The sequence below is a fragment of the Sciurus vulgaris genome, assembly GCF_902686455.1.
Source record: "Sciurus vulgaris genome assembly, chromosome: 1".
Classification (NCBI taxonomy): Eukaryota; Metazoa; Chordata; class Mammalia; order Rodentia; family Sciuridae; genus Sciurus; species Sciurus vulgaris.
The window spans coordinates 8071890-8098022 of record NC_136461.1 but is presented as its reverse complement, the minus strand read 5'-3'; the positions used below and the strand labels follow the sequence as shown (position 1 = coordinate 8098022).

At 59.1% G+C, this 26133-nt stretch overlaps 4 protein-coding genes across 8 annotated transcripts; 2 read left to right on the top strand and 2 right to left on the bottom strand.

Moving 5' to 3' along the window:
- Positions 1-2831: 2831 nt before the first annotated feature.
- On the top strand, positions 2832-8303 carry MAD2L2 (mitotic arrest deficient 2 like 2). 2 transcript variants are annotated; one of them, XM_079143372.1, is made up of 9 exons: positions 2832-2965; positions 3207-3257; positions 3341-3459; positions 4739-4810; positions 5352-5452; positions 6122-6216; positions 6481-6554; positions 7715-7807; positions 7978-8303. In XM_079143372.1, the coding sequence occupies exons 2-9, from the start codon at positions 3218-3220 to the stop codon at positions 8017-8019; spliced, it is 636 nt and encodes a 211-aa protein (XP_078999498.1). In that variant the 5' UTR covers positions 2832-2965; positions 3207-3217; the 3' UTR covers positions 8020-8303. The 2 variants fall into 2 exon arrangements, with proteins under 2 accessions (XP_078999498.1, XP_078999499.1); XM_079143373.1 differs by having other exon boundaries at positions 2864-3257.
- Positions 8304-8420: 117 nt separating this feature from the next.
- Positions 8421-14937, bottom strand: FBXO6 (F-box protein 6). Of its 2 annotated transcripts, none has more exons than XM_079143211.1 (6): positions 14618-14937; positions 12160-12437; positions 10436-10592; positions 9836-9931; positions 8977-9112; positions 8421-8844 (listed from the first exon to the last, which is right to left on the bottom strand). In XM_079143211.1, exons 1-6 carry the CDS (start codon positions 14806-14808, stop codon positions 8641-8643), a joined length of 1062 nt encoding a protein of 353 aa, XP_078999337.1. In that variant the 5' UTR covers positions 14809-14937; the 3' UTR covers positions 8421-8640. The 2 variants fall into 2 exon arrangements, with proteins under 2 accessions (XP_078999337.1, XP_078999338.1); XM_079143212.1 differs by having other exon boundaries at positions 10436-10562.
- Positions 14938-14946: 9 nt separating this feature from the next.
- On the bottom strand, positions 14947-20495 carry FBXO44 (F-box protein 44). 3 transcript variants are annotated; one of them, XM_079143337.1, is made up of 6 exons: positions 20366-20495; positions 18704-18991; positions 17254-17380; positions 17043-17138; positions 16801-16936; positions 14947-15983 (listed from the first exon to the last, which is right to left on the bottom strand). In XM_079143337.1, exons 2-6 carry the CDS (start codon positions 18966-18968, stop codon positions 15840-15842), a joined length of 768 nt encoding a protein of 255 aa, XP_078999463.1. In that variant the 5' UTR covers positions 18969-18991; positions 20366-20495; the 3' UTR covers positions 14947-15839. The 3 variants fall into 3 exon arrangements, with proteins under 3 accessions (XP_078999463.1, XP_078999462.1, XP_078999464.1); XM_079143336.1 differs by lacking the exon at positions 20366-20495 and adding an exon at positions 19899-20009; XM_079143338.1 differs by lacking the exons at positions 17043-17138; positions 20366-20495 and adding an exon at positions 19899-20009 and having other exon boundaries at positions 17283-17380.
- Positions 20470-25516, top strand: FBXO2 (F-box protein 2). The gene is made up of 6 exons (XM_079143323.1): positions 20470-20611; positions 23351-23707; positions 24076-24205; positions 24272-24367; positions 24756-24894; positions 25086-25516. The coding sequence occupies exons 1-6, from the start codon at positions 20590-20592 to the stop codon at positions 25218-25220; spliced, it is 879 nt and encodes a 292-aa protein (XP_078999449.1). The 5' UTR covers positions 20470-20589; the 3' UTR covers positions 25221-25516.
- The last annotated feature ends 617 nt before the right edge of the window (positions 25517-26133 follow it).

Genomic DNA, 26133 nt, shown 5'->3' with positions numbered 1-26133 from the left:
GAGACTCCAGCCTGGGATCAGCCTGGGGGCTATGGGAGTGAGCTTAGGAAGCATCTTGGGGGTCTGGACACTTCATTGCATCTTGTTTCACCCAGTTTGCTTACAGTGTGATTCTTCAGCCACCCCAGCGCTCTGCTGCTGCCTGGGTGAGCCCTAGTCCCTGCTGGCCTGGTGCTTACCCTGCCTTGCCCCTCATCTTCTCTCTGCTTCCATTTTGATGTCTCTCGGGAGAGTTTCTCCTTCATCCTCAGGGGCCTGCTCCAGTGGGCAAATAAGCTCTTTCTCCTCCTTCGCATCCACCCTTCCCTCCCAGCCACATTTCATTACAGTGAAAAACACGCAAGTAACTTTGAAAAACAGTCTCCCAGCAAATGGGTATTTGGAAATGTAATAAATTAACCCCATAATGTAATCTGAGTCCTGTGACCATCCATCATGCTGACACGATTAAGATATGAAAGACCAGATGGCACAGAGACCCATGCAGAGGTCCCCTGATGGTCCCATGGTCCCAGCCTCCAGAGAGGGGTAAAGAGGGACCCTCACTTTCTGGTGCAGTCAAACCCTGGTAAGGATGAAATCTGAAGGAGCCCCGGGTTACGCGCACCAGAGCTGCTGGTTCTGTGTGGAACTGGTCCTTTCCTACATGATGTCATATGGGTAGAGTCCCAACACTGCTGTGCCCAAAATGTGCTGCCAGGTGTATCAGTTCCTGAAGCAAAATCACCTCTCTTTTGGGTTAAACATTGATATTTTAGCCAGGTGCTGGGGAACATGCCTGTAATCCTAGCGGCTCAAGAGGCTAAGGCAGGAGGATTGAGGGTTCAAAGCCAGGCTGAGCAACAGTGAGGGGTTAAGCAACTCAGTGAGACCCTGTCTCTAAATAAAATACAAAATAGGGCTGGGGATGTGGCTCAGTGGTCGAGTGCCCCTAAGCTAAAAAAAAAAAAAAAAAAAAAAAAAAAAAAAAGATATTTAAAAAAATGCGAATGAACTACAGTAGCAATTTCCATACTTTCTTGGGTATCCAGGCCCCTGGGGAGCTTGTTAAAGGGCCAGTGCCCTGCTGTGCGTCCTGATCAGGTAGGTCAGGGTATCTGGATGGCCTTCTGTTTAATAGGTTCCCTGGGGATTTGGATGCAGATTTCCTAAGACTGCATATTGAGAATACTCTGCTGCCATGCCTGGCTTAGTCAGCCAGGTTACTTACCCCTTCGCAGTAGAAGCAACTAGCTGCACGTTGAAGGCACCTGGGTGGAGCCATCCAGTCATGAGCTGCACAGGGTCAACCTTCCTGGCTAGATCTGTGTGCCAACACAGGGATGGGACTCCTAACAAGCTCTTACATCCTTGAGGTCAAGACCAAATCCTCCTGGCTTGTGTTGCCTGTAACTCCACAGCAGCTTCTTTGATCTTAGACCACCCATCTGTAAAACAAAGGGGTATATTAGTCAGTTTTTGTGTCCCTGTGACTAAAATACCCCACAAGAACAACTTAGAGGAGGAAAAGCTTATTCTGGCTCATGGTTACAGAGGTTCAGTCCACGGTAGGCTGAGTATATTGCTCTTCCACGGTGAGGCAGAACATTCTAGTGGAAGGACAAGGGGAAGAAAGCTGCTCAGGTCTTGGCAGCCAGGAAGCACAGCAAGGGACAGGGACTGCAGGGAAGGTGAACCCTTTCAGACTTCGCCCGTCTATCTATAGTCACTACCCAGTCACTCAGTCCACTCAAACTAGGATGGACTGATGAGGTTACATCACTCAATCTAATCATTTCACCCTGGAATATTCCTGTATTCACAGAGGAGCTTTTGGGAAACAGCTCACATCCAAATCCTAAGAGGGGAGATGGAAATTAGTTGAAGCTCTAGTGTCCAAATAGGCATCAGAGCACTTTGGTGAATTGAAGGAACATCTCTGGGCCTGTTTGCCATTCACAAAGTGGGATTGTAAAATGGAGACTTAGCTCCTAGGGCTAATGAGGGAATTAAAGAAATCAGGGGTTGACACATACGGAGTGCTCAATCCACAGTGGTGTTTATTTTAATATTACCATGATCTCTGAAGGCCTTTTCAGCTCTTCCAGACTGCAACCATGCCTCTGGGGGACTCCAGAGCAGTAAAGTGTAATGGCAGAAGGTACCTCCCCTCAGCTGTGTGATGGATAGCTTTTTTCTCCCCTGCTGAACCTCACTGGGCTCATCTTCAGAAAGGGGAGGATCCTAGCAAGCCACGTGGAGTTATTCTGAGGATTCAGTGAGACAGCCCAGGAACCCAGTGCCCAGTGTTGGAACAGAGGCCAGCTACTGTTACAAAGTGGGGAAGTTTTTCTCTTGGGCGGTCAAGCCAGGCTGCACTTAGGTTCCAGGTAGTAGTGGGGCGGGGCATTCGGGGTGTACCTCAGTGGTCCCCTGTCTCTGCCCCCAAGCCAGAGGATTCTCTGTCAGTTGGGTGTCTGAGGGTCTTGGGGATGGTGACTCTGGGGCTGGCAGCAGATGTTGCTGTCCTGTTTCCACCTGTGTCCTGTACCTGGCTCTCACCAGCAACTCCTTCCTCCTCCTTTCTGCCCCTCCCAAAGCAAGACATACCCTGGAGGGGAAAATACCTAGCGAGCGGAAGTGGCGACTAGTTCTCTTTCGTCGCACCCACCTGAAGTCGAAGGGAGGTCTCAGCTTCCCTCGGGGCCAGTACCACAGCGGCCGCCCGGGTTGGGCCCGCCCCTTCCCTCTCTAGCCCCGCCCATCTCAGGCCCCGCCCCTGCGGTCGGACCCGCCCAGCGAGGCCCGGGTTGGCCAGCGCCGGGGTGGGCGTGGCCGACGGCGGCGCTAGGACCCTCCCGAGCGCCGCGGACGTCACCGAGCGGCGCCTAAGCCGCGGGCGGAGCGGGAGGCGCGAACCGCAGGGCCGGTGGCTCCCGCGCTGGGACTCGGACCCGAGCCGGGGCGGGAGCCGAGGCCGCAGCCGGTACCGGGGAGGGGCGAGGGCGGGATCCCCGGCGGGGCGGACTGGCCCGGACCCGCCGCCTTTTCCGCGGGCCGCACTTTCCGCCCCGGCCCTGCGCGGCGGGCAGGCTCCCTCTGCGTCCGCGGCCCTGCCCTCTGGCGGGCGCCGCCTGGGCTTCTGTCCCCGAGGCAGCGGGCGAGGGCGGATCGGGGCCCGGGGCCGGGGGCGAGCCGGTTCCTTGGACTACCCCCTGCGCCCCCAGGCAGCGGAAGGATGACCACGCTCACGCGACAGGACCTGAACTTCGGCCAAGGTAGGGAGCCGGACCTGCGGGCCCAGAGGGAGGGTCTGGGCCGCGGGCTTCCCCGAGAGCACCGCCACTGTCCCCTTGTGCAGTGGTGGCCGACGTGCTCTGCGAGTTCCTGGAGGTGGCCGTGCACCTGATCCTCTACGTGCGCGAGGTCTACCCGGTGGGCATCTTCCAGAAGCGCAAGAAGTACAACGTACCGGTCCAGGTGAGCGCCCACCCAGGGTTGGGTCACTCGTCGCCCCAGAATCTCAGAGCGGGTAAAGGTAGATTTTTTTTTCCTTCAATTTTTCCACCATCAGGTCCCCGCTTTTCCTAGCATCTCTTGGTCGCCCTGCAGTGACTGTAGGGCTTTCCCTCACCTTCCCTCGGGAAGGGAATTCCCCTTGCCAGAAGTTAGAGACCACCCCACCCCTATTAGAGTTGCCCTGGGGACATAGTGGTATTCTAAATGAGCTCCTGCAACCAGCATGGTGGCGAGCAGCTACTGGGGTGGCTGAGGCAGGAGGATTGCAAGTTCAAAGTCAGCCTGGACAACTTAGTGAGACCCTGCTTCAAAAAATAAAAAAGGGCTGGGGATGTGACTCAGTGATAGAGTGCTTGCCTAGTATGTGCAGGGCCACGGGTTCAATCCCCAGTAGGGGGAGAGGGGGCTAGCTCCTGAGCCAGCCAGCCAGCCAGCCAGAGGGGAACCTAGGTGTGGGGAGAGGATTCCCAGAAGTTTCCAGTACCTTGTTCCTCCATTCATTGGCTCTCTAATGAATTGTTGGGTTAAAAGGCAGACAAAGCAATAAACATGCTGTGCTATATCCAGTCCTTAGAAGTGCCTGTTCCATAGAAGGCACATTAGAATACATGACCACTGAATATTGAAAGTGATACAAACTTAAAGGCTACCCAGGGAAAGGAAAAAAAAAAAAAAAAAAAGCCAAATAGCAACCAGTGTGTCCTAGGTACATACTTATGAGATCTTCACAGATGAAATAATTAAAGTTCAGAAAAGTTATTTTCCCAAAGCCAGACAGCTCCTTAGTGCTTAATTTTCAAACTCTGCTTAATTTCTTTGGACCTTGTATTCATTTATTTATATTGTGGGGCTGAGAATCGAACCCAGTGCTTCACACATGTGAGGCAAGTGCTCTACCACTAAGCCACAACCCCAGCTCTCCGATTAAATTTGTTGGGATTCTTTCTCTGAGAAAATGTGCACAAATATAAATTGGTGCACAATTTTAGGGACTTTTCAGACTCCAGAGAATTCCATGCAGGAATTCCTAATGTTATATTAAATGCTTTGAACTTTCCTTCACCATGGATAAACTCACAGTTATTGGCCTCATGATGGGGAAGCCAAATCTCTTGGGCAGGGAGCCCTGGGGAGCTGCTGTGTCTGTTCAAAGGCAAGTGGTGTGTTGTGTGTGGGGGGGGTCACGTCAGTTTTCCCACCCATGCTTCTGGCCTCAGCAGCCATGTGGGGTTGTATGCAGATGTCCTGCCACCCGGAGCTGAATCAGTATATCCAGGACACACTGCACTGCGTCAAGCCACTCCTGGAGAAGGTGAGGGGACGCAGGCCCTTCCAACCACTTCACCCTCGTCTGTTCTCTGGAATGGGCTGATGCTGGGACCATGTGAGCCCCCATAGCTCTAACACCCAGAAGCCTGTTCCCTGCACTCCAGAGACCACCCCCTACCCAGTGACAGGCCCCAGGGCATGTGGGCCACATTTTGGGAGCCTGGGGACCTGGTCTAGATGGGCTGGCTGAGTGGGGGCTGCCCCAGCGGGTCTGAGTTCTTGTCATGTCTGGCCCCTCACCAGCAACTTCTATCTGGACTGGGCCCCTCAGGTGTCCTCTCCTTTCTTGTCCTGGTCTTGGAATTCCCTTGTACTGCCATGGTGGCTTCCTCTCTTCCCAGCCTGTACCTCTCATGTCCTGGGGTGCCAACTTGAACTTCACAAACCCAACATGGGCTCTTAGGGGCCTCAAGCTAATGGCAGAGGCCGCCAGGGAGTGCCTTTCCCACCCTTCCTTGGGCAGGGAGGGGGCGAGGGGGTGGGACAGGATGCCAGCTCTGGAGCAGGGGTTCCTGCCCTTGCAGAATGAAGTGGAGAAAGTGGTGGTGGTGATTTTGGATAAAGAACACCGCCCAGTGGAGAAGTTCGTCTTCGAGATCACTCAGCCTCCGCTGCTGTCCATCAGGTGGGCTGCCATCCCTGCCATCTGCGCTGGCTGTGGTCTCTAGCAGCGACCCCTCTGCCCCCACTTAAGGCCGCCCCTGACTACCTTGGTAAATGCCTGAGAGGAGAAATTGTTAAGCATGCCATTTCTTGAGACAGGGGTGGCCACATCTTTGTGGACAGTACACAGCTGTCACGGACACCCTCCTGTATCACACCTGAAAAAATCCTAGCATTGCTGACAGCTAGCCCTAACCTCACTTTATAGATGGAGAAACCAAGGTCCAGAGAGGTGACACAGCTGCTCAGGGTTGCCCAGTTTCCCAACTTCTTAGTCTAGGGTCCAGTCCATAGTGAACCACAAGTTGACCTTGGGCACATGCATGCTTCCTGGGGATGTCAGGGTGCTGGCCCTGGCACCAACCTGTTCCCACTGGCCACATGGCCTCAGGGAAGCCCTGTCCCCTCCTGTCCTGGTGTCCTTCTCTTGGTATGGAGGGACCTGGTTCTTCTGCCTGACTCCACACTAGAACCACTAGGGAGGCCTCTGCTCTTTCTCCATGTGTCTGGGTTGGGGCCGGGCTGGCACCCTCCAAGGCAGTGCAGGGGCTCTGGGCCCCAGTTCTGCTTCCAGGTAGCTTGCCTGCTGGTGGGAGGGGCACCTGTGTGACCAGAGACCTCTCACTCTCAGCTCAGACTCCCTGCTGTCCCATGTGGAACAGCTGCTCCGAGCCTTCATCCTGAAGATCAGCGTGTGTGATGCTGTCCTGGACCACAACCCCCCAGGTTGCTACTACCCCTTGGTGTAGTTAGGCTCTGTGTTCCCTATTTGGCTGTGCTGACCCTGGCTTGACCTTCCTGCCCATCTCCTCTGGGAGGCTTCCCTGAGAGACTCCCCCTGGCTTGTCTTCCAGTGACTGAGCCTCTTAGCATTTAATTTACACTCTGTACCACAGGGTTGCTGCCAAGCCATCGTGGGGGGGTGGGATGAGACTGGGCCCAGGACAGGCACGGGGCGGCCCAGTCTTGACCAAATTCTCGCCTCTCCAGGCTGCACCTTCACAGTCCTGGTGCACACGAGAGAAGCTGCCACCCGCAACATGGAGAAGATCCAAGTCATTAAGGTAAGATGAGACCGGTCTGTGGGGTGGGCAGGATGGCAGCTGGGGGATTCTTTTTTTTTTTTTTTTTTTTTTTAATTTATTTTTATTGTAAACACATGGGATACATGTTGTTTCTGTTTGTACATGGAGTAAAAGCATACCATTTGCGTAGTCATACATTTACATAGGGTAATGATGTTTGATTCATTCTGTTATTTTTTCCTTCCCCCCACCCCTCCCACCCCTTTTCCCTCTATACAGTCCCTCCTTCCTCCATTCTTGCCCCCCTCCCACCCCCCATTATGTGTCATCATCCATTTATCAGTGAGAGCATTCGTCTTTTGGATTTTTGAGATTGGCTTATTTCACTTAGCATGATATTCTCCAATTTCATCCATTTGCCTGCAAATGCCATAATTTTATTATTCTTTATAGCTGAGTAATATTCCATTGTGTGTGTGTGTGTGTGTGTGTGTGTGTGTGTGTGTGTGTATATATACATATACCACAGTTTCTTTATTCATTCATCAATTGAAGGACATCTAGGTTGGTTCCACAGTCTGGCTATTGTGAATTGAGCAGCTATGAACATTGATGTGGCTGTGTCTCTGTAGTATGCTGATTTTAAGTCCTTTGGGTATAGGCCAAGGAGTGGGATAGCTGGGTCAAATGGTGGGTCCATTCAAGGTTTTCTAAGGAATCTCCACACTGCTTTCCAGAGTGGCTGCACTAATTTGCAGCCCCACCGAGCTGGGGGATTCTGAAAGCATGATGCCACAGTTGCAGGCACAGGGTGTTGTGGTTGATGTACTCAGGGTGCTGACGGCAGTGCCTGGCACCTGGCAGGTTCCCATGTGTTCACTGTATGGCCACGTGCCTGGCCCTGCTCCATCTGGGCACCCAGAGCTGAGAGGAGCCCAGATGGAGCCACGTGCTGGGGCTGCCAGCTCATCCTGCCTCTTCTGAAGTGGGGTTCCTGAGGGAGGGGTCCTTACCCACCGTTTCAGAATCAGTGCTTGGGGCTTGGAAGTCACGTGGGGTTCCAGCCTCCCTGGTGGAGAAGGCTGCGAATCCACATTGCCAGCAGCTGCCCAGGGATTCTGAGGACCCCAGCTCTGGAGGGGAGGGTTTGCAAAGTGAGGGCAGGCCGGGGTCCCACCCTCTCTGGGTCACCCTCCTAGGACTTCCCCTGGATCCTGGCAGATGAGCAGGATGTCCACATGCATGACCCCCGGCTGATCCCCTTGAAGACCATGACGTCAGACATCTTAAAGGTGAGCTGGGCAGGGAAGCCAGAGGAAGCTTCACCTCAGGAGGTTCTGGAGGCCTGGCAGCCCAAGGCTTGGGGCGGGGCTGAGGGAGGCTCCTCCCATCCCCCCTCCACCTCTGGCGGAGATCACCTGCCGGGTGGTCCTCACTGGGGCTGCCTGCCTCTTCTCATTAGATGCAGCTCTACGTGGAAGAACGAGCTCATAAAAGCAGCTGAGGTGCACCTGCCACCCCAGTGATGCCACGTCAGACTGGGGTCCCCAGCCTAGGGCAGCACTGCAGGGCGACCCTGACTCCAAGTGCTCTTACTGCCACTGTGTACGGACGCCACCCTCCAGCCTGGGGCTGCTCAGGTCTGGTGGCCTTCATGGAGGAAGCCTCCGCAGGAGGACAGCTGGGACACTGCAACTGAGATGTCTCGGTCTTCTGGCTTCAGCTGGCCAACACTGCCTGTCTCAAATACTGTGCTGTGAGTTATTTCAATAAAGGGGCCCCAAGGGCTGACTGGGCTGTCACTAAGCACAGCAGGAGGGACAGATGCAGCAGGCCAACCCGAGGAGGGCTGCTTCTCTACCAGAGTGCCAGGCACCCCGCCCCACCTGTACACTCCACCCCAGGCTGGTTTTACTGAAAACATTTATTTTGACAAAACGTCGGCACTGTCTGACAGTCAGTTAACACTAACGGGGGCTGGAGTTGCGGGCAGAGACCTCACTGCCCGCCACAGGCTCAGCTCTTGTCTGGAGGGAACCTCTGGCTGTCCCAGGCAGGATGGACGGATGGCTGCAGATGACAATGGACTGTCCTCAGGCCCGTGGAGATGAAGTGGGAAGGGCCACTAGGAAGTTTCCTCCTGCCCCTGCAGTGTCTCAGGCGGAGCCCTGGAGGGAGCCGGGCTCCTGCTGGTCTTGGGGCTGATGATGATGCTGCTGTTGGTGACACGGGGACCATACCAGCCTGCCCAGAACTGGGTGTCCTTGCCCCCGTGCTGGAAGAGGATGTGGCGGACGCCTGGAGGGTAGTCTGAGAAGGTGTGGGAGACCTGGGGAGGGGAAGCAACCACGGCAACTGGGGATGGGGATGAAGTGAGCAACCCCTCCTCCAGCCGGGTCCTGCCCCTTGTTTGCTGCCATCCTGGCCCTGGGAGAAGGGTGGGCAGCAGGTGAGGCCTCACCTCGGTCCACGTGGCATCGTTCCACTGATGGATAGTCACGGGTGGGGGCTCGAAGGAGGCCAAGACGATGTAGTCAGCGGAGGCCAGCTGCACTCGGATGTGGTAGGAACAGCCACAGTCTGCCCTGGCCGCGTACCTGGGGAGCAGGGAGCTCTGAGCTGTGGCTGGAAGCCACGGAAGGCTGGCCCTGGGGCAGGGGCAGGCCAACTTCATGCCCCAGGCTTGCACCCTCTGCCGCTGCTCTGCCCAAGAGGCCCGGCAGGCCCATCTGAGGAAAGGGGCAACTTTTGAGCATTCCACTAGAGATCTGACCTCAAGAAATAAAAGGTCCTCTACAGAGACAAAGGCCCCTCTGTCCACGCCATGTTATCTGTGTGCCTCAGTGGTCCAGCATTCAAGCTGGGGGCCTCCTCAACTAGCCACCCTTCAAACGTCACCCCTCCACTCAGTGTGGCCGGGCTCCCGCATGACCCGAGCCAGCCCCCAGGTCTGTGCAGAGCAGGAGCTTGGTGAACGCTGCAGGGTGGGCGGGTGCAGCCAAGACAGCAGGTGAGGAGCAGCGCCTGGGACGCAAGGGCAGCGAGTCCACGGAATCCAGAGGGCCGGGGTCCTCTGCTGCTTCCAGGCCTGTTAGTGACAACTCATTGGTAGGCTCCAGTCTCCCATCTGCAAATGGGCTGAGGGATCCTACTGACCACATTGTGGGGAGGTAGCGGGACTGGGTGCTACTGGACAAGTGCTGGATCCCTTTGCAAGCAGCCCTAGCCCCAGGATGCTGCTGGGACAGAGGGCTCTGAACCAGTGGCTGTGGCAGGAGAGAGAAGGCACAGAGGGAACACTGGCCATGGGCCCCACTCACCAGTCCTTCACCACAATCTCAGGCCGGAACGTGTCCATTAGCTCCTCCCAGTAGCCCTCAGCTTTGAGGTCCACCAGCTGGGACTTGAGGCACATGCTGGGGGCAAAGGGCAAGGCTGTCACCCAGGTGTGCTAAGCAGAACCCTCCCTTGCTGGGCTGTGGCAGCCCCTGTGGGCCCACGAGGTGGCCCAGGGGCCCAGGGCTGCTCTCTACTGTTGCAGGACTCCAGCTTCTACTCCAGTGCAAACCCATGGGGAAACTATTGGTGGGCTGAGCCACATGGGCCTGGGCAGTATTTAATCCCAGTTGAAAGGCCGGTCTCCCAGGGGCCATGGAAGGCCCTCTGTGACTCCATTCCTAAATCAGGGATGCCCTGACCTATCTTACTGCCTGGTGGACTCCTGGCTGCCTGAAACTCACCTCCCCCCTGCCTGGCAACCTGGCCATCAAGTTCGCTGGTTACAGGAAGCTGTGGGCGCTGAGTGTATCTGGGAACGGCCTCCCCTGAGCTTCCAGAGGCCCTCGGGTAGGCCTGAGGTTTGCAAAGGTGTGCTGGTCCTCTGCCCGTAACACAAGCCTGCTGGCTTCGGCCTGTCTTACCCGTAGGAAGTGACAAAGTACTTCTTGACTTGGGGGTCAGGAAAATCTGTGCCATGCTCTCCAGGGAGGCTCTCCACCTTCCAGTGGTCCCCCCCGTTGGAGTCGATTCGCCAAGACCCCATATCCTCTAGAAGAAATGGAAGCTGAGGTGAGATCCCTGTGGAAAGATGAGGCCCGCCTTCCCCAGCTACTGTGGGGAGACGGAGGTTAGCCAGCTTCTCTGAGGCAGGGCCTGCTTGTGCCGATTTCTGGGGCTTTTGGGCCAAAGGGCCACCTAGCCTATTCCCTCTCAAGGACACTGCAGCCACGGTCAGGACCCACCACGTGAAGAGCATCTCGCCTGTGCCTGGGACTCATTCCCTCCACTCGGCTCTGCTCTGGCTTGACTCCTAAGGTGCGGTTTCAGTTCTTAAAAAATAAATTTCACAGAGCCTGCAACAGTACCGATCTTGAGGGCTGATGTGAGTTCCATTAATGCAGGCCACTTACTTGACCACTGGCCTCCCCTGATGTCCAGGAGGGAGAGGACCTCAATTAGCTACATGACCACAATCCGAGAGGACTGACAGGAGGGTTTGTGGGAAGCTATGATTCCAATACGACTCTACCTGTGGCAAGAGTGCCCAGTGTGAGTCAGATGTCCTGGGCTAGTGACCATCGGAAGGACACCTATCAAGTGGGCTGGGCAGGTGCAGAGCGCCTCCCCTGCAGACTGAGCCTGGAGGAGCTGAGAAGACCACAGTGCTCCGGGCTGTCCAGAGCCATGACCAGGGCCGCTTTTCCACACTGCTCACCCTACTGGAGCCCCCACCCATCCCCCACGTGTTCTGGGGGCTCCCAGCAGAGAACCAAGATTGATGCAGAATCGAGGGTCTGTGCCGGCACTCAGCGTAGGCCCAGGGAGGTCCAAGCAAGCCTGGGGGGACCACTGCCAGATGCAGGTCCAGCCCAGGCTCTGGGAGGCCCTGCCGGCTGAGCTGGCAGCTGGGTTGGGCAGCTTCTGGATGGAATCTGGGGCAGGCAGGAAAATTGAGTGGGCATTGCCACTGGGCCTGAGGGCCCGAGCCTTCACCAGTTAGGACCAGCCCTCAGAGCTGTCAGTTCCAGATCCCAGGGCCTACATTGAGCAAACGGAGCTGCCCTAATGGGCAACTCCCAAGATCCTAACCAGGACACACAGAAAATCAATGATGAAAATGACTAAGTGCTGAAACTAGGCCTCTTAATTGCCACCGTGGCCTGCAAGGAGCCTGGTGCTCTGGACATGGTAGGTGCTGAATGAAGGAAGGATTAAGAAAATCAAGAATCACCCCCGGGAAACACAAGAGAGTACTACTTCTCTGTGCCTGGCACAGAGGAGGCCCTGGCAAAGCATCAGGGGGCTTGGACCAAGCTCAGAACAGGTAGATCTGCAGTGTGTTCATCCAGTGAGCATCTGCTGAGCACCTGCCACGTGAAGGCGTCCTTGTGGGCGCTGTAGAGTGGCACACAACGCCCACTAGGCCTCTGCAACTCAAGGTTTGTGGTAGAGGGGGATAAAGTAGCTGTAGTGTGAACAGTGCTGCTACGGGGCAGTAAGGACAGGTGGGAGGCACTGAGTTTAGATGGGAGGTCAGGGCAGGTCTCTGAAGAAGAGAGAGGAACCAAGGTGTTCCAGGACCAGAATAGCAAGTGCAGTGGCCCTGAGGTTCAGAAAAGGGATGGAAGTGGCAGCCTCAGCCCACCTTCGGCACATGGGTTGCGCAGGAGGTTCCTGCGGAGGCTGCACAGAAAGTAGAAGATCTTCCAGTCAGCCACGGGCTGGTCCCAATCCTTTGTGACAAAGCCATCGCGCAGGCACTTGCGCTTCCAGAGGGTCACAAGGTCGATGAGGTCTCTCCAGAGGCTGCAGACAGGCCGGCAGTGCAGCAGCAGCTGGCGGGCAGGCACATGGGTGAAGAGCTCCAGCAGGATACTCTCGGGCAGCTCGTTGATGCTGACCAGGGCCATGGTGGCGGGTGGCCTGCGGGGACAGCAGTAATGAGCAGGGAGCCCTGAGAGCGACAGGACTGGCTCTTCTCCTGTTTCCTCTTCTGTGACAGGGTTTGGCGGCATTCCCCAGGGCTCCCCATGGCATAGGCCTGGCTGTGTGTCACCCCTGCAAGAGGGCAACAGGGACAGCAGGGTGCCGCTGCACACACTTGTGGTCCCAGCTACTTGGCTTGGAGGCAGAGGCAGGAGGATAACTTTGAGATCAGGAGTTCAAGAGCTGCCTGGGCAACACAGTGACTCATATCTCCAAAAGAAAAAGAAAAAAAAAAAAGATTCTTTTCAAAGCCTCTGCCCAAATAAAAATTAATTGCTTAATTTTGAAGCCAGGTGCCTGGGTGACTCGTAAGTTTTCTAGGGCCACCTGTTGTATGCAGGTTCTGTGCTGCTGTGAATTCAGTCAATATAAAATCTTGTTTACTGCCTAATATTCACTCGGCGGAGGGGCAGTGCTGGAAAACAGCTTCCGTTCCCCAGACTGCTCACTTTGGCCTGGAATTCGGATGAGGTAACACACCCGGAGGGCCCGGCCCGCAGCTGTGGCCAGGCCCTTGGAAATCTGTAGCCCGCGGGCTCCTGGGGACTTGCTCCGGTGGGTGGGGGTGGGCTCTGCACTGTGGCTCTGGTCGGCCTGGTGCGCTTGCATCCGGGGAGAGCTCTCCGCACGACCAGGAGGAACTCGCCGGCCTGCGCTGACTTCCCAGAGACGAGGCCACAGGAGCCACCGGTCTTGTGAAACTCCCACCCGGGTTCCAAGCGGGTCGCGCGCCCTGGCTCCCGGGGAGCAGCGTTTCCGCAGGCGGGGTACCAACTACAGAAGACGGGGCGCCCGTCCTGGGTGCGAGCGAGAAGCCCTGGCAGAAAATCGCCACCACCCCCGGCAGTGTGGCCGGCTCTTCCCACCCGTCTTCAAACGACCAACGTCAACTTTAAAGGCCCCCAACTTCTGAAAGCGCGCTCTCCACCAAACGAGCGCTGGGCCGGAGGCGCCGTAGCGCGCGGCACCGGTCGGGTCCTCGGCGCCGGCCCGCAAGGCTGCTGCGCGGGGCGCGTCCGAGGCCACCGCGGCGTAGTCCGCGCGCAGTCGCGCCGGTCAGGACACAGCCTCCGGCCGGGCTCCACGTGCCCCGCGGCGCCCGAGCCCCTCACCCCTCTCCCGCGGAGCCGCGGCGGGCAGGCCGGGTCCAGCTGCCGTCCGCGCGTCGCCGTGCGACCCGCCGACAACCGCCCGGGAGCGGCCCGCCCGCGCTCCCTCCCCGGCCAGCGCCCGCCGGCTCGGTGAACCGACCCGGCGCCCTCCGGCGCGCGCCGCCCCTTCCCGTCCCGTCCCCCCCTGGGCTGCGACCCTGGGCGCCGGGCCGAGCCCCGGCGGCGGCAAGCTTCGGTCAGCCTGGGGCCTGCGCCTCGCCGGCGCCGTCCGCGCTCGCCCCGCCCAGTCCGTCCGCGTCACGCGCCGCGCTCGGGCCGCCGCCCGCGCCCCCACCCTGTCCGCCCGCCCGCCCGAAGAGGAGCCTGGGGTCCTCGGGGCCCGCCGCGCCACCCGGCGGCGCTCGGCGAAGACCATCCCGGCGTCCTCGGGGCCGGGTCGGCGCCGCGCCTCCCGGATTTGGCGGCAGCCGGCGCTTCCGGAGCCTTAGCTTCCCTCTGCAGGCGGCGGGCGACTCGGCAGCCAGCACCCACCTCTTCCCCGCTTCCTCCTTCTGCAGGGGAAGCCCAGCCGCCTGGAACTCCGTCCTGTCCCGCACTGGCCACGCCTTAGACTGCTTTCCACCTGTTTACCGCACACGGATGGAGGTGGGGCCAGCTCTCCGCCCTGGATTCGTGGGCCCCTCCCTGGAGGGCCAGAGCTGACATTTTGGGTTTGGGCTGGGTACTTCCTAGGCCTCAGTTGACGCGAAGGTGAAAACCGCTTGGGATTTTGTTGTCGTTGTTGTTGGAATTACGTTCATTAATTCCTCATTCCACAAGCGCCCGTTTCGTACAACAGCCAAGGGCTGCGCAGGTTGAGCACTGCACAAGGGCTGGCCCCGCAGCACTGCTACAGGCTGGGCTGCGCCTTCTCCATTGAAACATGTCTTTTTCCACTCTGGTCCCCACCTGCCATGGCCCTAATCTAACTCACAGTGGAGTGACATAAATTGAACGAGTACTTACCTGAGTACCTCCCTGTGTGCAGGCACAATTTTAAATGCTTTGACCCCATCCAGTGTCAATAGTGGCAATGTTCCCAGCACAGGTACGCAGAGGGCTGCCCAGAGAAACCCACCCATCGGCCCCCAGTCCCGTGGACAGTGGTGATACCCGAAAGCTGTGGAAATGCAGTCTGTTGAGGGGTCTCGCCCCATGATCTGGTCCTGTGATGGTCTGATTCCAGAAATGTCGACTTCTCTCCACCTTGGACAGAAGCCACTATGCGGCTTCTGCAGGTCCAGGCAGGACACCCACGAAGTCCGTCTTTCCCTCCAGAAGCCACAGAGCACAGGTTGGGCTGAAGCACCCTTTATTTGGCAGCATGCAGTAGGCAAGGTCAGAACACTGCTGTCCTTCAGGAGGACGCAGGGGCACGTGTGTGGCCGGGTGGGTGGGTTTTATTTTCTGAGGGGGGGCAAATTTAAATTCAAATCATTTTCAAGCCATAAGGAGCCTGGACAGGGCTTGGAGGTGGACAGCTGGTCCCTGAAAACCATCTACCCTACTCATCCAGGGTTCACATGTCCTAATCTTGCCCCCACCTACCCTGAGCTACCCTGTCCCCAGGTACCCACCTGGCTGCAGGCTTTGGTGATGGTAAGGGCAGCCCACACCCAACCCACAGCCACCCCACCTGGGGCCTGGCCTGTCATCCCAGACCAGGTCTGAGCCTCAGGCCAAGCCACCTCTGGTGAGCGGGCAGGCAGTGAGGGTCAGGGTGGCCACAGGGCAGGTGGCTGGCGAGCCTTCCTCTGCTTCTCAGATCTGTCGTTATTAAAGGCTGTCACAAATTTGACAGATGTCTTACCTGCCCCTGCTCCAAAGGCCCCCAAAGGACACAGGGAGAAAGGGCCCAGGGAGAGAGGCACAGAGGTGGACTGGTCCGAGCTGGAGACCCACTCTCCAGGAAGCCGGAGTTGCCCTGCCCCTCCCTGCCCCGGGCTCCATCTCTTGGAGGGGTGGGGTCAGGCCGCCCCTGCAGTTCAGGTTGAGGCCTCAGTGGAGAGCTGGCCCCACAGCACGTGACAGCTGCCCAGACCGAGGGCTCCACAGAGAAGAGGTGACCGGGGCAGGGACGCACTCGGAGGTCGGGGGACATCTGGCTTCCACCTCCCTTTCCCAAGCTCAACCCTTCTCTGACAGCAGTTTACCAGTCAGGGTTCAGCTGACGGGGGGTCGGGGGGCGTCAGGGCAGTGGGGGCCCGATGGTGATGCTGCTGTTGGTGACCCTCGGGCCGTACCAGCCGGCCCAGTAGTGAGTGTCCACGCCGCCGTGCTGAAACCAGATGTAGCGGACGCCGGGCGGGTAGTTGGAGAAGGTGTGGGAGACCTGGGGGTGGGGCAGGCACAGCGGTCAGGCAGACGCTGGGGCACACCATGGGGGGCTGGGGAGCGGGCAGTGGGCCACCTTCTCCGGGATGGACCTGGAGCTCTCGTCCTTGCTATGATTTGGGGCAGACCATCTCCCCTCTCTGGGCCTCAGTCTCCTCATCTGTAAAAGGGAGCAAAATCCTGCCCGTCCACTGGGCCCAAAGGAACTAAAACTGTCAGCTTCCAAAGGGTTTTTCAATATAGTTACGGCCGGATATGTGGTTATTTAAGTCAAAAAGAATGAGAATGAGATAGAATTAAAAATCCGGCTCTTACTAAGGGGCTAGTGGTCTGGTGGCCACTGCCTGCCCCACCGGACGGTGAAGACACGGCCTCTAGCACTGCAGCGAGTTCTGTGGGAGGCACTGCCTAGATGGGGTCCCAGCGACAGCCTGAAGGACCACCGCCTGTTGGTGTAAGTGAAGTGTGACTGTCAGCCCTGCCTGTGTGTCTGCAGGCTTCCTAAAGCTCTTTCACACGATGATGGCTGGGTGGAAGGCTGAGTGGCGGAGACAGACAAGGAATCAAAAAGACCTTAAGTCAAACTGCTGGGAGCGGGGACCCTCTAGCCACAGCAGGGACTCTGTAGCAGCCTCTCTGGGCCTCTCTGGTCTCCTGTCTCTTCTCCCCCCAGTGCTGGGGTGGGCCCGGCTGCACAGGAGCTGCGCGGCCCAGCCTTCTGAAGACATCCTGGGCCGCTCTGCCAGCTCCTAGGCTCCACCCCCTTCCTTTTCCGGGATGGAGCCCAGGACTTCCCCTGCCCCCAGACCACGCACCTCCCTCCACCGAGCGTCGCTCTTCTGCTGGATCATCACTGGGTCTGGCTGGAAGGTCCCCAGAGGGGCGTGCGCAGAGGACAGGAGCTGAACGCACAGCTGGTACTTGGACCCGCAGTCTGGCCTGGCAGCGAACCTGTGGGCAGAGGAGGGCCCGTGAGGGCCTGGGAGAAGGGGGGCAGGGTGGGGGTGGGGCGCCAGAGCGGCAGGCCCCACCCCAGACCCTCGCCCCAGGCACTCACCAGTCCTTGACCTCGATGTCCGGCCGGGTGGTGTCCATCAGTTCCTCCCAATACCCTTCAGCCTTGAGGTCCACCACCTGGGACTTGAGGCAGGTGCTGGGGGTGGGTGGAGGGTTGGGACAGGGCTGGGACTGTCCCTCCCAGGGGCAGGAGAGACCCCCAGAGTGAAGTGACTCAGGCTTCCCCCCGCCTTGAGACCCCCAGATCTTACTAATAAGAAGTCACGAAGTATTTCTTGACCTGGTCATTGGGGAACTCCTTCCTCTGGTCCCTAGAAAGGTCTTCCACCTTCCATTCATCACCTCCATTCACATCCAGGCTCCAGAACTCGAATCCCTCTGATGGGAAAGCAAGGTTTACCATGAAGGGAAGACAGTCAGTGGCCACCCTCTCTCAAGTGCCCTTTCCTGCCCACTGCTCTCCCTGGGTCTTGGCAGCCACCTCCAGCCCCTGGGTCACTGCAGGTGGATACTGCTCAATGCATCGCTGCTTCCTGTGTCCCAAGCCTAGGTAAGTGATTTCCATTGAGAGTCCTGGACAAAACCCACCAGACCTCTTCTCTGTCATGGGCCACCCAGACTCTAGTCTCAAGCAAGCTCTACTAATACTGGGCTGTGTGATCTTAGACAAGTTACTTTCACTCTCTGAGTTTTAGTCTTCTCTGTAAACTGGAGTCAAGACCAGAATGGGAAATGCTTCCTGCAAAGTGCCACAGTATTTTAGCTTTTGTGGGCCACATACTATTTTGATCACATTTTTCCCCTTTTTTATATAACCCTTGAAAAACATAAGATTAGCTGGGCATGGTGGTGCATTCCTATAATCCCAGCACTTGGGAGGCTGAGGCAGGTGGATCACAAGTTCATACCCAGCTTTAGCGATTTAGTGAGACCCTAAGCAACTTAGCAAGGCCTGTCTCTAAAAAAATAAAAATAAAAAGGGCTGGGGATGTTGCTCAGTGGTTAGTGCCCTGGGTTCAATCCATGGTACTAAAAACAAAACAAAACAAAACAAAACAAAACAAAAAAACACCCAAAAAGCAACAAAGCAAAACAAAACCAAAAAGCCATAAGGTTATTCTCTCCTTGGCCAGATCTGGCTCCTGGGCCATGTTTGCCAAATGCTGTGGGGAGGTGAGGGAGGCAGGCACCTGGAGGCTGTGCTCAGCACCAGAACGTGACCATGGAACAGAGAACAAGGTTGCCACCCCACCTCAGGGTCCACATGACAAGTTACAACATGGTGAGGGAAAGAGGGGTGGTGGTCAAAGCCTCGTTTTGCCTGTGGCATCACCACACTGGAGAGACTGGACGTCCCCTCTTCCATAAGCAGAAGCCCGTGTCCTTCAGGACTGTCCCAACAGTCCCAGCCTAGAATCTGCAAATGAGGCCAACAACACATGCCTCCAACTTGTGTCTTGGGCACAATGAGTCCCAACTGGACAACAGTTCCTTTCCTAGGGAAGGTGACCGGAGAAGCAATTTGAGTTGATTAAGAAACCCCACCCTTGGCCTCAGTCTGTGCACCTGAAAAATGGGTGCCCAGACCGTACGTACCCACCTCCAAGGGTTAAGGTGAGGGCATTGAAGGACTTGGCCAGTGGTCAGTACGTGACAGCGCTTTCATGTTTGTTGGGCTTGTGCAGACCCCCTCTCACCCACCTTCAGCGCACGGGTTGTGCAGCAGGTTCCTGTGGAGGCTGCGCAGGAAGTAGAAGATCTTCCAGTCGGCCACGGGCTGGTCCCAGTCCTCGGTGATGAAGCCCTCTCGCAGGCACTTGCGCTTCCAGAGGGTCACGAGGTCGATGAGGTCACGCCAGAGGCTGCAGACCAGGCGGCAGCGCAGCAGCAGCTGGCGGGCAGGCACATGGGTGAAGAGCTCCAGCAGGATGCTCTCAGGCAGCTCGTTGATGTTCCCCACGGCCATGGCGGCAGCTTCCGGACACCCCGCTGTGGTGTTTGAAAAGTCGCACTACAGACCCGAACCATTATTGGCAGCACCCCTTGTGGTGGAGGTTCCCATCCCAGCTGCCATTGACCATGTCAGAAAAGTCACTGTGCCTGTCTGAACTACAGTCTCCTCCTCTAAATGTGGCCAAGACTTGTCTTTCCTTCCAGGGATCATGGGGCATCCAAGGAGCATGGGACACAGCAGATGCTCAATACAAGGTGAGCTGTACCCCCTCTCCCCCACTGGCTCCTCAGGACAGCCTCTAGGGAGACTAGGGAGGGCCAGAAGGGTTGAAGGAACAGCCCAAGGTCACACAGACAGGGGCAGAGGAGAGAAGGAGCCCAGTCCTCTTCCATTCTGGGGCCAGCCTTTTTCAACAGGCCCATATTTAGAGAGAAATAACAGTACATGGCTGCAGACCTCCTGGGCCTGTCCTTCGTCCTCTCCCACCCTCCAGAGGAGAGGAGCGGAGAGACTGGAAGGCGCTGGGGACAATAATCACTGTGTCCACGGAGGTCCAAAGGGCTCAGCGGCTTTCTCAAGATCACAGAGAAAATGGCCTGTCTAGCTGGAGAGGGTGGGCGACCGGCCAGGGCCCTTTCTATCTCCCCGCCCCCACCCCCATGGGGAGGCTCAGCCCCAGACACCCAGCGCGCCTGCAGCCCCCCATTCCCAAAGTCGGAGCTCGGACCCCTGCGCATCCATGGCGACCCCAGCTCGGGTTCCCGACCCTGTCGCGGTTGGGGACCGCGCCGCGGCGCCGGGACAAACCCCGCGGCCTGGGCCTGGTTGGTGCCCGGCCTCCCCCGGCGCACTGCGGCGCGGCGGGAGCCACGGAGCTCGCCGCCAGGCGCCCCCGGCTGCGCCCCCTCCCCACGGCTCGTTGCGTCCCCACCCGCGGGTCACCTGCGCTTGTCCGCCGCGGCGCGATCTCGCTCGTCCGCCTGGGATGCGCAGCCTAGGCCTGCGATTGCCAAGGATGCGGCCGGGCCCCGCCCCGCCGCCAGGCCCCGCCCCGGCCCGGCAGGCCCCGCCCCGGCCCGGCAGGCCCCGCCGCCCGCTCCCCTCCCCGCCGCCCGGCCCCGCCCCGGCCTGCCAGGCCCCGCCCCGCCCCGCCGCCAGGCCCCGCCCCGCCGCCCGCCTCCCCTCCCTGCGCCGCTCCCGCGGGGGACGCGCGGCGTAGGAAAATTACCTGCGCTGGGCCTAAGGAGCCTCCCGCCCCCAGCTCCGCCCGGGCCGCGCGCCCCGCAGGACCCAGACTAGCCCTGCCCCCCTTGCCACCGCCTCCCGCTGCCACCGCAGGGGCGAGCTGCGCGACACCCCCCCTCGGACCCCCATCCCCTCAATTAAAAAAAAAAAAAAACGACCCTGACCTTTGCCGGCCTCCCGGGTCCACCCAGGACCCGGCAGCCTCAGGCCTCGGCCCGACGCGGGGACTGCGGGGCGGCAGGGCGCCGGGCCAAAGGCGGGGCGGGGCGGGCGCGGGGACCTTTAAGAGGCGCTGCCGCCCGGGCGCCCCAGACGCGAGCAGCGCCGCCGCGGGACTCGGCAGCCCGCAGCGCTCCGGCTCCTCCTCCCGCGACCGCGCTCCGCAGCGATGGACGGAGACGGTGACCCAGGTAGCTGCCGCCTGGACCCACTCGCTGCAGCCCGGGAGGGTAGACAGGGCAGGCGGGCGAGTGCCCCCGAGAGGGTCCTCGGAGAGCGAGGGGTCCCCGAGAGCCGGCGCACAAACTTTCACGCAAGCAAATCCCTTGGGACAGTGTCAAGGCGGGAGGCCTTGAGAGGCGATAGGCAGGGAGGGAGGACTGCTGGGTTCCAAAATGGCATTGGACTCCTACAGGCCCTCCTGCTTCCTGAGGGCTTGTGGGGCTGGGGGCTGGGGTGGAGGAGCCCGCGGGCCTTTTTCTTCCATCAACTTCTTCCATTTGCCAGCTCTGGCTCGTCAGCTGCCTGAACCCCTCGGGTTTCTTGGGGTTACCAGCCTCTCCCCGCATTTCAGTCTTTACCCCCTCTGGAGGGGCTGCCCCCAACCTGGGTGACAGGATGCCCCGTGGGGACTAGATCAACCTTGAGGAAAAATTGGGGACCACTCTGGGCCATCCTCAGGTCCTCCAGACTGCCCAGTCATCTTTCCTGGCACCAAAGACCCTCCCCCATTCCTCCAATTTCCTGCTGGGCCTGTAGGGGTTGCCTGCTGAGTCAGGATGGGGACAAGACCTGTCTGCAGCTTGCCCTCACCCCTTCCTCACCGGGCCCAGTTTTGGCAGGCTACCCTGCACACCCAGGTTGCCAGGCCCCCTCTCCTGGCCCTGAAATTCTGGCTCCTGCACCCGCCTCCCAGTCTGTGGTCCCCCCACGCCACACCCTTTATCAGGCCCAGAACTGGCTCCTGATTTTTCCCAGGGTCCAGTTATTCCCTGGGACTCCAGGGCCCAATCCAGGTGAGTGAATCAGCCTGGAGGCAGCTTCCAGGGCCCAGATAACTTTCCTACCAAACAATGTGAGGAGTTGTGTGAGCGAGAGTGGGGGTGGGGGGCTGAAATCAGATCTGGGGCCTCAGTGCCAGGCCTGGGGGCCAGGAGAGAGGACTGAGCAAGGTGCACCTTTCGGGGGAGCATCAGGTGTCCACTGGGGCCGGGGCAGGGCAGGTGTGTGGAGAGGCGAGGACACTGGACCCAGCTCCCCAGAGAGCTGTGGTCAGCAGAATGGCCAGGCATTTTCCTCTCTGCAATGTGACCTGGAGAAGCTGCTTAGCCTCTCTGGGCCTCAGTTTCCTTTTTGCCAAAGGGAAGGGGTGAATCCCTACATCATTAAAATGTGACCCCAAAATGCTAATTACAAAGAAGGGAAAGTGCAGCATTTAGTGAGGTTCACGGAGTTGCTGAGGCCTCACTGTGTGCTCTGAGCTCTGAGAAAGGGGTCAACCCCGATTCAACTTCTCCAGGGCCTCACTGTGTGTGTGCTTGCGCACTGCACATGAGGAGGTGCAGAGCTGGAGATGCTGGTGACATCCAGACTTGGGTCTAGGCTGTGCCACCTGTCCCTTTCCTCAGTGCCAGGTCTACGGCCACCACCACTTTGGCTTTCCAGGGCCCAACCTTCAGGAACTCTCCATCCAAGGTCTGAGAGTGGTGGCCTCCCATCACCCAGAGTGGCTCCTGCCTTCCCCACAACTGGCTCTCCCTCCTCCAGAGCTCCTGGGCACTGCATCTGCTTACTCAAGGCTTCCGTGCCCCAGCAGAGGTGGCTGGGATCCAAGAGATGGTGCAGCGGCTGCTGCTGACATCTGCCTTCTGCCTTCCAGTTCACAGCGTCCTCCCCTGCTCCTTGGGGGATTTGAACATCAGCACCATCTGGATGGACAGGCCCAGTGATTACCCCATTTCACAGACGAGGAAACCGAGGGCCAGGGATAGAAAAAGAAGGGGTGAAGAAACCTTCCTTTCCCAAGTCCCTAGTACATCTCATTTGATATAGTGTTTCCCATCCCCAAGTCACAAAGCTGGTTGGGCTGGTTGGGAACAGCCAGGTCTCCAGCCCCTAGTCTTCAGATCTCCATGTCCTCTAACTTAATATTACCTTTAGCAAGTCACATCACATCTCTGAGCCTGATCATTTTCACCTGGAAAATCGAAACCACAACTGGGCCTACAAAACAATCCAACACATTATTTTGGAACCATGATGATAAAAGCTGGCTCTAGAGTCAGATTGGGCTCCGGTGTAGGTTCCAGCTACTTATTAGCTGTGTGATTCTGGGCAGGTTCACCTCTCTGTCACTCATCAATGAAATAGGGACAGCCACAGGCTCAAGATTCTGTGTACTTGGAATGCTTAAAAACAGCGCCTGACACTTGCTAAGTGCCTGATAAACACAAGCTCCTGAGAGCCCCAGGTGGGGTCCTGATGCAGGCCACAGGAGGAAGCTGTTTCCCAGGCCTGATTCTGGCCCTCACAAGTCTAAGGCAGAAAAAGGAGTTTATCAAGTCATCATCCCCCAAAGCTAGGCAGCCTGGGAGGACTCTGCACTTGGGCTGAGTGGATGTCCTAAGGGGAAGTTTGGGAAGGCTTCCGGGAGGAAGTGAGGGGCGCAGGGGTCCTGGAGGGGTTGCCATCAGTTACCACAGGATGGTTGCTGTCATTTTTTTTAGGGATGGAGCTTCGGGCCAGGCAGGGGAAACAGAGGGAGGAGGCAATTCTTCAGACTTAGGGGACCCGTCTGGTTGTGCCACCTTGGGCTTCCTCCCTACGTGCTGGTCTGGAGTCACAGAAACTCTGTCCCCAGCTGTGGTTGCCTCGGGGTGGGTGGGGGACGGTCTGGGGGTCACAGCCACCTTTCCCCCTGCTGCCCACAGAGAGCGTGGGCCAGCCGGAGGAGGCCAGCCCTGAGGAGCAGCCGGAGGAGGCGTGCGTGGAGGCTGAGGAGGAGCAGCCTGGGGAGGAGGCGGCAGCCGCGTACCTGGCGGAGCTGCCCGAGCCGCTGCTGCTGCGCGTGCTGGCGGCGCTGCCGGCCACCGAGCTGGTGCAGGCCTGCCGCCTGGTGTGCCTGCGCTGGAAGGAGCTAGTGGACGGCGCCCCCCTGTGGCTGCTCAAGTGCCAGCAGGAGGGGCTGGTGCCCGAGGACGGCGCCGACGACGAGCGCGACCATTGGCAGCAGTTCTACTTCCTGAGCAAGCGGCGGCGCAACCTGCTGCGCAACCCGTGCGGGGAAGGTGAGGTCCCCGGGTCGCGCCTGGGGAACGGGCAGCAGTGCCAGCCCCTCAGGGTCACGGAGATGAAGTGCTTGGCCCAGTGCCCGGCACCGAGCAACCCCCATCAACATTATTACTAAGAGCTCCCCGGCCACCTGCTCCTAGGGGCCTCTTCCCCAGGGCCAGCCCCCTCAGTGGCCCTCTGGACAGCCCTCCAGGGGGAGAATCAGGAAGTGCCCACCATTCCACCCCCCATTGTCTGCCTACCCCCGACGCTGTGGAAGTACCACGTCCGCCCTGTCCCCCACTGTAATGGCGAGAGCCAGCCCTGCCGCAGCTTCAGCAGGCACTGGGGGACCAGAGTGGGGCTATCGTGTCCCTCCCTACAGAGGACTTGGAGGGCTGGTGCGACGTGGAGCACGGTGGGGACGGCTGGAGGGTGGAGGAGCTGCCCGGAGACAGTGGGGTGGAATTCACCCACGACGCGAGCGTCACGAAGTACTTCGCCTCCTCCTTTGAGTAAGGAGACGGGGTGTGCGGGAGGGGGAGGGGAGCCCCTCTGCGCCCTAACTCCAGTTCTGCCAGGTGGTGTCGCAAAGCCCAAGTCATTGACCTGCAGGCGGAGGGGTACTGGGAGGAGCTGCTGGACACCACCCAGCCGGCCATCGTGGTGAAGGACTGGTGAGAGGCCTGCGGACCCGCTGGACCGGGATGGGGAGGGGAAAGTCGAGGGGGCAGAGCTCGGACACCCCCTCTAGTGTTGTGATCACGTGGGCCCCAGCTGCAAGCGCTGACAGCTTCCAAGTTCGTGGGACAGCGTGGAACTCCGCCTCCGCCTGAGTTTCAAACGTTGGCACAGGCGTGTAGTCGGTCACCGTCGGAACCAAACTTGACTCTGAGCTGGCTTTGGCCGACCTGGGCTTTAGTCCTTGCGTTTGGATCTTGGGGGCCAGTTCCTTTCTCTGTCTGGCCTCGGTTTCCTGATCTGTGAAGCGGGCCACTGGTCGCACACCCGCGGGGCAGGGATCCTGGGCGTAAGGCGGTTCCCCAGCTGCGCTCTGTCTGGCAGGTACTCGAGCCGCACCGACGCGGGCTGCTTGTACGAGCTCACGGTGAGGCTGCTGTCGGAGCACGAGGACGTGCTGGCCGAGTTCAACAGCGGGCAGGTGGCGGTTCCCCAGGACAGCGAGGGCGGCGGCTGGGTAGAGGTGAATCGCGAGGGGCGGCGCCTGGGCCTTGGGGGCGGAGCCTTGGAAGCCCCGCCCTCGGCACTCGGGGCTGGGCGAGGTGGTCGCGGGCTGGTGGAAGGCGCGCGCTCCTGCAGAGCACCGGAACTCGGCTGCCCGCAGGTCACCGCGCGGGACAGGGCCCTCGAGGCTGACGTCCTCCCCCTCCCTAGATCTCCCACACCTTCACCGACTACGGACCAGGCGTCCGCTTCGTCCGCTTCGAGCACGGGGGCCAGGACTCCGTCTACTGGAAGGGCTGGTTCGGGGCCCGAGTGACCAACAGCGGCGTGTGGGTGGAGCCCTGAGTGCGCCCTCCGGCTCCCCCGGCCACCCTGGGGCCGGGCCGGGTGGACAGGCCTTAACTTAGTCGTAGCACCCTCGCCTAGCCCATGCCTGACACCCGCCGCTCTGCCGCCCGTGCACAAGTCCAGCCCCGACGGCGGGGGGACTTTGCTGGCTTGCGTTTGCTTCTGTCGGCGCCTCGTCGTCGCCGGCCGCTTCTAGAGTGTGAGATCCGAGGGGGCGCGGGCCCGCTGCTGAATCCCCGCACCCAGCACCGTGCCTGCCACAAAGTGGGTGCAAAATAAATATTATTTGTCCAAGGAAGGAAAGAATGGACAACGGCTGAATGGACACTCCCCCTTCCCATCCTTCTCTGTCTCCGGAGGGCCCCTGGCCCAGCTTGGAAAAATACTTGGTGGGGCTCCAGCTGCTCCGGTTTCCAGGGGCCCCTGGGCTGGTATGGAGCCAGCCTGGCCCAGGCAGAGTGGCCGGACAAAGACTGGAATTGTGAGGCGAAGGGGGTGGCCAGTGGGGCCTGGCGCCTGACTGACACCCAAGCTGCCCAGAGGCCAGAACCGGGCGGGGCTGGGCCTTGCTGCTGACTGCAACTCCATTTGCAAGACAGGGTGGTGTGGTGGCTGCACCTGGTCTGGGTGGGTTCCCATGCGCCCAGGGATGGAGGAGAGTGAGATGGGGGGTGGGTGGGTTGGGATTTGGGGTCCCTGCTCCTTCATGGCTGCTTCAAGCTGTCCTTCGGGCCCAGTGTTGGACTGGACAGGAGTCACTCATCTCTGGTCTCATGGTCATTTTCCAAGCCCTGTCCAGGGGCTGACCCCTGCCACTGGTTTGGGGGAGGAGTGGGACGAGGGCGTGCCAGGCTGTGTGCCCAGCCTCTGGATTCCTGGCCTCTTGAACCAGTGGCTCTTGAACCCACTG

What these genes read in the sequence shown, in the direction of transcription:
- FBXO6 (XM_079143211.1), bottom strand. Translation starts at nt 14,808, where the DNA reads ATGGGGCGAGACCCCTCAACAGACTGCATTTCCACAGCTTTCGGGTAT. An exon ending in GAGATTGTGGTGAAGGACTG is followed by an intron (nt 9,113 to 9,835) that starts GTGAGTGGGGCC and finishes CCTGCTCCCCAG; the next exon opens with GTACGCGGCCAGGGCAGACT. An exon ending in ACGATGCCACGTGGACCGAG is followed by an intron (nt 8,845 to 8,976) that starts GTGAGGCCTCAC and finishes TCCCCTCCCCAG; the next exon opens with GTCTCCCACACCTTCTCAGA.
- FBXO2 (XM_079143323.1), top strand. Translation starts at nt 20,590, where the DNA reads ATGGACGGAGACGGTGACCCAG. An exon ending in GGACGGAGACGGTGACCCAG is followed by an intron (nt 20,612 to 23,350) that starts GTAGCTGCCGCC and finishes TGCTGCCCACAG; the next exon opens with AGAGCGTGGGCCAGCCGGAG. An exon ending in AGGGCGGCGGCTGGGTAGAG is followed by an intron (nt 24,895 to 25,085) that starts GTGAATCGCGAG and finishes CCCCCTCCCTAG; the next exon opens with ATCTCCCACACCTTCACCGA.
- FBXO44 (XM_079143337.1), bottom strand. Translation starts at nt 18,968, where the DNA reads ATGGCCGTGGGGAACATCAACGAGCTGCCTGAGAGCATCCTGCTGGAG. An exon ending in GCACAACCCGTGCGCTGAAG is followed by an intron (nt 17,381 to 18,703) that starts GTGGGTGAGAGG and finishes CTTTCCCATCAG; the next exon opens with AGGGATTCGAGTTCTGGAGC. An exon ending in GCGACGCTCGGTGGAGGGAG is followed by an intron (nt 15,984 to 16,800) that starts GTGCGTGGTCTG and finishes CCCCACCCCCAG; the next exon opens with GTCTCCCACACCTTCTCCAA.
- MAD2L2 (XM_079143372.1), top strand. Translation starts at nt 3,218, where the DNA reads ATGACCACGCTCACGCGACAGGACCTGAACTTCGGCCAAG. An exon ending in GGACCTGAACTTCGGCCAAG is followed by an intron (nt 3,258 to 3,340) that starts GTAGGGAGCCGG and finishes CCCCTTGTGCAG; the next exon opens with TGGTGGCCGACGTGCTCTGC. An exon ending in TGACGTCAGACATCTTAAAG is followed by an intron (nt 7,808 to 7,977) that starts GTGAGCTGGGCA and finishes TCTTCTCATTAG; the next exon opens with ATGCAGCTCTACGTGGAAGA.